The following is a 7,754-nucleotide window of genomic DNA, read 5'->3' as shown; positions in this document are numbered from 1 at the left end:
GGATGCCTGAGCTGCATCCCTGCCTGTGCATTTCCTGGGCTGTGATCGTTTTCTCACCTAAATAGCAGCTTAAGTTTTTTGAAGTAGCGTAGAGTCTGAGTGCGTGTTTTGTAGCATTTCCTCTTGATCTCGATAAAACATTACCTGGGTTTGTTTGATTTTTCTGTGCACCTAGGGGCATGTTTGTACATTATTCTTTTCCTTTTTCAGATTCTACAGAGCTGCCTAAGCGCCTTAGCCTGGACAGTTCCTCATCGCTAGAGTCACTGGCTTCTGCTCAGTCTGTTTCCAACCCTGCACCCCAGTATCAGAACCCTCCATTCTCTCCTACTTGCCCAGACAGCATCGCCTCAGATGCCATCTCCGTGTATAGCCTGAGCTCCATTGCTTCTTCCATGAGCTTTGTTTCTAAGCCAGAGGGTTTGCCAGATGGTGCGGGACACAGAGGACGCCAAGACTATGAGAGGCCAAAGAACATCTATCCCCACAGGTCTGCAGCACAGAGCCAGTTGTCGCCGCAAACCAGCACGGTGGCCAGCAAAGATGAGGAAGAGTATGAAGGTTTTTCTATAATCAGCAATGAGCCTTTGGCCAGTTACCAAGAAAATGTAAAACCAAGGTTTTCCCCTGATCACAAACAGTCCAAAACTGGTCAGACTGGAGGCATTAAAGAGTCTGTCAACTCCAAGGGGAGTGTAAGTACCCCAAATTCTCCTGTTAAAATGACTCTTATTCCCAGTCCAAATTCACCTTTCCAGAAAGTTGGGAAACTTGCAAGTTCTGATACTGGGGAATCTGACCAGTCTAGCACTGAGACTGACAGCACTGTCAAGTCCCAGGAGGACGCTAATCCAAAGCTTGATCCGCAGGAGTTGGCCCAAAAAATTCTGGAGGAAACACAGAGTCACCTCATTGCTGTTGAACGTCTCCAGAGAAGCAGCAGCCAAGTAAGCAAGAGCAACACCTCAGATGATGGGGCTTCCACCCCTGCAGGTGTGTCTGCGTTCAGATCTTCAGAGACCAGTGCATTCAGTCGGCCAGTCAGCTCCAGTCAGAAGAGTCAATCTTCACCTCTTACAATTAAACCAAAGCCTCCAACCAGGAGTTCATCCCTTCAGAAAGTCAGTTCCGGCTATAATAGCCCCACGACATCGGAGATGTCAAACAAGGAAGGCACAGGCCAGTGCAGTGGGCAGCCCTCTCCGAGCTGTGATTCACATGGGTCATTAACTGAGCAGCCTCACTTCAAACTCAAGTACCCCAGCTCTCCCTACAGTGCTCATATTTCTAAATCACCCAGAAATATTTCTCCAAGCTCAGGACATCAGTCTCCTGGTGGCAGCACTCCATCTCCTGCGCTTTCTTACTCCTCAGCTGGTTCTGCTCGCTCAAGTCCAGCCGGTGCCCCAGACATAGACAAATTAAAAATGGCTGCCATCGATGAAAAAGTGCAAGCAATTCACAACTTAAAGATGTTTTGGCAGAGCACTCCCCATCACTCCACTGGCCCAATAAAGATTCTCCGAGGAGCTCCTGGAACAATGACTTCTAAGAAAGATGTCCTCAGCTTGCTCAATTTGTCTCCACGGCACAGCAAAGAAGAAAGTGCAGATAAGCTGGAACTAAAGGACCTGTCTGTTGAGCAGCACCTTGCTTCTCCACAAAAAAACCCTCCAAATGGACACAGGCGCCCTGAAACCACAAATGCAGTGACATCCACTCACTCTCTGCCTTCCAGTAGCGCCCCAGGAACCACACGCCCCTTGAGGCTGCCGTCCGGGAACGGTTATAAATTTTTGTCACCAGGAAGATTTTTTCCGTCCTCCAAATGTTGAAATGTCTTGAATACCAGCTGATGACTTACAACCTTGTTAAAGTATTTGCTTCTGCCCACTTGCCTTTATCAGTACAGAACCATTATCGAAGAAGCCGCGGTCACAGCCGAAGCTGGCAATGCACAGGAACGTGACGGATCGCCCCGTCTGTCGCTGCATGGGAGCAGGGGCCTTACACAGATGGGGTTTAGTTTCCCAGATTAGGACCTCGGCCAGACTCACTTGGTAACATGTTCTCTGCAGTGTTCAGTATTTGCAGCAACAGGTCCAATGAATCTAGTTGTCTGTTCAGGAAATACTAGCTTGTTAAGCCACCTACTTGTATTTCTTAACCTAACAGGAGGTTTTGCAGCTGGCTTTTTATACAGAAATTATACATATCAGGGACTGGAGAGGGAAGTGAGAGGAGGCAGAACTTGGGTGTGTACCACAAAGAAAGTGTGCACGGGTTTCTGCCTGCAGAAGTACAAGCCATCTATCTGATTGCTTCCAAAGACTGACAGAGAGGGAGGACAAGGAAATGTACCTCCTAGATGTCTCTGCTAAGTCAGCCGAACACAAGAAGTTGCTGGCCATGGAGCTCCATAGCAGCTTGACACTGGCAATTGGTTTGCCTCATTCAGAGGCTGGTGAAACAAAGACAAGAGGGCAGAGGTGCCCCATTCTAAAACCTGCATCTCGGGTAACTCTTTTCTGGAGAGAATCCTTTCAGGTGACGTTTTGCTGATTGGTTTGCTCAGAAAGAATGTTGGGGTCATCATAAGGTGAACCTCAGCGTGAAGTAACAAGCATGTGTCAGAGAGACACATTTTACTGAGTGCTCTGATCTTCCTGGCACACGGCCTTATGAAGGTGAGATTTTCCTCTTGGCAGGCATTCGGGCAGCGCAGCTGTCTTTGGTCTGCTGAGTGTGCACAGAAAAGCGTTACAGGCGCTGAAGCTCAGAACGTTATTTTACAGTTCCACAGTAGGTGGGAATGTGACATCCACGCGTGTGATTTAGAAATCACCTGGCAGAAAAGAATCCTTCACTGATCCTGCTAACTCATTCTAGGTAGTTCATCATGGACAGGTCTGCAAACTTTCCCCCTGCTGCGGAAGGCAGCAGGTTCCCGTTGGAGCAAGGCTGGCAGCCGAAGCAGATGTCAGTGTGGTCAGAGCACGTGCATGAGGCGACAGCAGAGTGCCTGTGTGCACGACTTGTGCACCCTCTGATCTGTGGAGAAGCGAGAACCAAGAGCACCCCAGGGGTGACGTGTAAAGTAAGCTTTCCTAGGCTAGGTGGTGTTTAGGTGTTAAGGAAGAAGTTGGAGGTTATTTCTTTTAAGTGGCTATTGGATGCAGTGGTGTAACCAGACTCAGAATGGTGATTTACATGCACTGAAAACGGTGGGCCTGTGGTAGCATTAGCTCGGCCGCACGGCACACTGACCCCCAAGCGAAGCATTTCCCAGGCCACGTGCTGTGAAGTCAGAGCACTGGATCACCGAGGCTTTTGGTTTCTATTCTGCACTCCCAAAACTTGCTGAGTGACTGAAGGCGACTCACTTCACCTCTCCGTGCCTCGTCTTCCCTTTCTATCTAAATGGGGATAGTAATACTTACCTACCTACCTCACAGAGGTGTTGTGAGGCTTAAGTAATTAGGCCCTGAGTTTTAGCTGGATCATAAGTCAGCTTCCAGTCTTGCAACTGACTCCCTGAGTGGTGAGTGCGGTCAGCTCGAGAAAAGCGTTAGGGGCACGCTGCTGATGCAGGTAATTGTTGCACTTATCATGTCTGGATGGTCTCTTCTTGAAAATACAGATCTGATCACTCGCAATTTTCTTAGGGATACTGGAGGAAAAGTGTGATAGCAGGACAGAGGATTGAGTTCTGATACCGGAATATGAAATTATTTAGGCTCAGCTTACTCATGGTGCGTGTATCAAATGCTTGCTTTGAGTATTTTCTGGAATCCACTGGTTTTGGGAGAATGTTTTCCTTTTTGCCATCACTAGAAATTAACACAAGCGCTAAAGGCAAAGAACATAGGCCTGTGTAGAATACAGCTAATAAGGGATGGATGATCACAAAAGTTTCAATGCAGAAAGGCAAAAAGAGTAGTTACCTACTCGTATTATGCAATGTAGCAAAACAGTTGAGTAAATCTTTTCGACTCACGATGCACGTCGTTTGTCTGTACACTACGTCTTTGTGAAGGTTTGGTGCTAAATACCATCGTCTCCTCATTTGGCAGGAAAAGTTAGAATAGCGGGCCAAAATGAGTCCGTGCAGCGTCTACCCATCCTGTAGACGGTGATATTGCTGATCGTGCAACTTGATGCGGTCACAAGGCTGCTGAGAGACTTCACGTGACCTACTCTGTTTCTGACCAGCATAACTGTGCTAAAATGATGTCCCAGGAACATCCAGGATGGAAGTGGGCAGCTTTTTGTTCATAGCAACAGCAAATACTCCCTGCAGTGCTGCATAACATGCCAGAGATAAGCCTCTTTTCTCGCAGTTTACTTCCATAACTAAAGGATCTTCTAATCTGTAGAACTGATATGTTGCCATTTTGGTACAACCCATTTTCATGCTGCCAGTAGGTTTCACACTGGCTTGAAGTTTTCAGAAAGAGCTAAATGGGGGAGGGCGGGGGGGTGGGTGGTTCTCCTGGTGTTTTTTTTAAGGAGGGGGGAGCATTAGAAACAGGGAAGGGTTCAGATGTAGAAGTTCAGTATTTGGGAAATCGGTGTTGTATAAATACAGAAGGTGAGTATCACTAGAACAAGTTCTTTGGGAAACGCGTTTCCATTGACTTGACACGGGGCACTTGCATTGGCTTGCCGCGCGCCGTGACGATGCATGCTTACTCTTACTCATGGCCGGGAGACACTTCACACACCTCGTGCCTCACTCCTCCACGCCCTGAACGAGAAGCATCCCCTTTTTGAGGAAAAGAGAGTTTTATCAGGTTTACCCAATATGTGAAGAAATTCAGGAATAACATGTTCTTTGTTTGATATTAGGATTCCTTTGTGGAGTTTAAATGCATTTGTCGTCGTTGTATTTGTGCATGGTACAAGTGACAACACTGCTTAATACAGTGAGCAATAAGAATTAGGTATTATCCACTTTCACATTAAACCTGCCACATGCAACCGTTCCCCAGGGCCATAGAATGTATTTAGTTTGGTTTTGCCCAGTACGTTCTACTGTGTGAAATGACAGAATTATTTTTTTTTTTTAGTTGACTGTCTTTAGCTCCAACTAAATGGGAACAGTAAACAATCTCTCTGATCAAAATCCAATTTAATTTTATTTTGTTGGTTAGCCTGGACCCTGGCCTGGTACTGATTTTCCTTCTTTTTAATCTTACCTAAACAAGGGAAAAACATTGAAGGGGTGCCACATACACGTATGTTGCTTGAGGCCATATTTCCTTTCATTAGGTCAAACTAGTTTGGTGAGCGGCTCTTTCAAGTCACAGAGTAGATCCAGGTGCACAGAAGTATTTGTCACTCTAAGAAACACTGGTATAGTTCCAGGCTGGGTGGTTACAGTGGGTTTGAGCAGTTTCGGGTTCGGTGCCGTGCTGTCCAGAAAGGCTGCAAAGGTGTGTGGAAAAGGTGGCCCCTCACTTAGAGAACTCCTTCAAAAGAGCGTTGAAGCTGGTGACTCAGAGAGGACTGGCAGCAGAGACTCTTGCAAGCAGCAGCCCTGTAGCACTTGCTCTCCTTGTATGCAGTGTTAGCCGTGTTTGGCCTGTATGGACTTCCTTTGTAAATTAAAACTCTGTTTCCAGACAGCATTAAACTTTTTATATTATGAAATTTACCATGTAAAAAGATTTTCATATTTTTATTGAAATTGCTAAGGCATTTGGCCTTCCTTCTTTGTGATTTCAGTGTCTATTAAAGCATGAGTTCTCTCAGTACTTCAGTCTCTTGGTCTAGCGTGATGTTGGGAACGAATTTGTGAGAGCTCCTGACGCCTAGCCCTTGGCTGCTGTGTGCCTCCAGCCTGCTCCCGAGAGGCAAAGTCGTCCTGCGTGGATCTGCCTCCTGTGCTGATGCGTGACCGGCGCTGGGCCGGGGGCCTCGGCTTCCCTGTGCGCGAGGGGTCGCCGAGAACGCCCTCCTCTTCCTGTGGCAGAGCGTAGTGTTCCTGTTAGAAATGGTGACTGGAAATTGCTTTTCCTTTTCCTAGCAGGTGGTGGGAGTGTCAGTATTTGCTCACTGCCTGTTGGCAGCAAAAGGAGACGCGGGTTGGAAGGGAGCTTCAGGGATTGCCCAGTCCCATCCCTCCGCCCGCTGTGGAATGACCGAGTGCTGGAGGTAGGTGTTCCCCATTCCGGTGCCAGCTGGAACTTGTTAACGTAAATCTTCCTTCTGCCACCATGTGAAAGGTGTCCTTGTGCTTAGGGAAAGTGCTGGTAACCAGATGAAGCTAATCAGAATTTGACTTGTTTTCTGTGGTCTCAGAAGTTTCTGTTGACACCAGTCTCCCAGTTGTGCAAGTGCCGCCTCTGGCCGTGTTCACAGAACACACAGACCGTGCCCTTGGTCACAGCACAGCAGGCTCTTGGTCTCTAGCCTCCAAATCCTTGGTCTGCTGAGAACAGGGTGATCTGAAGAATGTAGATCTCTGCAGTCTTCCTGGTGGTACCTCTTCTGTGAAAGGCCTTTCCTGGCATTGTCTAAAGTAGTTGATTCCCTGTGTTCGAAGGCACGGGTGGTGCAGCCCCCTGCAAAGCTTTCACGGATGGTGCCTCAGCTTAGTCCTGCCCTTAGGATTACCCACAGCCGGGGACACGTCCCGTGTAAATCAGTAGGCAGCTGGTGTGGATGCCTTCCCTTCTCCTATTGTTATCGAGTTAGTGCCACTGTGTCCCAAAATGCAAGAAAGTCGTGTTCTTTCAGAGACAGCCTTCTAGAACAGCAGGTGTGGGAAGGAGTCAGTTCAGCACTGCAAAAAACAAGAGGGGGGTTGCCTTAAAGCCTGGCCCTGAGCATTTTTCTATTGAATCCTTAAAATGCAAATGTATATCCAGTAGAGGCTGGAGCATATTGTGTCAGCATGCACTCACACTGCGCGTTGACGTACGCTGCCAGTAGCGTGTACCTGCACTCAGCCCTGCTGATCTCAGCTCCCAGCAGGAGGCAGCCCTTGCTGCTTGCTGAAAATGGTCAGGGACTTCCCTGCAAACACTCCAGCTCTAGTTCTGTGGTGTTACTTCCTCCAGATGGTCTCCCTTTCTCCTTATTTTTTACGTACTCTCTAAAGAGAACTTATTTTTTATCCCTGTCAGAGCACCAGATTTCTTCTGTTACATGATGAGGTCATTTGCATGTTGTTTCGTTGCCAAGTGGCTGTGGCTGGTGTTTCAGTGGGCTCCCAGAAAGTTGCTCCACAGGGAGATGTAGCAGTTGCCACTCGTATAAACCAGAAGCATAGGGGGACTGCATTCTCCTTAGTATGTCTCTCCCTTGTCCTCTGAGAAGCCTTTGGAGAGGGATGTTTGTTTTGCAGAGGCTGGCAGCAATCTCTCAGAAGTATCCATTACAGACATCTCTGCTCTTGGATAGTCCTCAGGCTTCCAGTGAGAGCTCTTGGGGGAGGACACTTGTTGCTGCTCCTGCATGTGGCCAGAACGTGCAGGTATACCTAAAAGACAATGCGAGGAGCAAGGGGGAAAAGGCCGACTCGTAAGGTCAGGCGTGTGGGCACCCACACACTGTACAGGAGCTGGTAGATGAGACTGGGAGAACGCCAGTTACTTGGCAGTGTCGGAGCTGAGGTGTATCGACCTCACCTCCACTGTCTTGTATCACACGGCAATACAGCCTGTGTGCTGAAGCACACAACTTGGATCTTGTAGCACAAGAGAGAGTGTTTAAATATTAAAAAAACGTGTTCCCGATTTCAGTTCATT

The 7,754-nt window shown here is 47.9% G+C and overlaps 1 protein-coding gene across 1 annotated transcript in view; it reads left to right on the top strand.

The window, feature by feature from the left end:
- Window positions 1-1,835, top strand: part of LOC104281234 (tetratricopeptide repeat protein 28-like) — a gene marked incomplete at its 5' end in the record, with an annotated part of 15,105 nt that extends 13,270 nt beyond the window's left edge. The window contains one exon of the mRNA XM_009879146.1: window positions 211-1,835. Within this exon, the coding sequence (XP_009877448.1) occupies window positions 211-1,835 (1,625 nt within the window). The remainder of the gene's footprint in view (window positions 1-210) is intronic.
- Between the last annotated feature and the right edge of the window lie 5,919 nt (window positions 1,836-7,754).

The sequence above is a fragment of the Apaloderma vittatum genome, unplaced genomic scaffold (genome assembly GCF_000703405.1).
Source record: "Apaloderma vittatum isolate BGI_N311 unplaced genomic scaffold, ASM70340v1 scaffold38051, whole genome shotgun sequence".
Taxonomy (NCBI): domain Eukaryota; kingdom Metazoa; phylum Chordata; class Aves; order Trogoniformes; family Trogonidae; genus Apaloderma; species Apaloderma vittatum.
The sequence above is the reverse complement of the archived record's forward strand: the minus strand, read 5'-3'. Positions and strand labels throughout refer to the sequence as shown.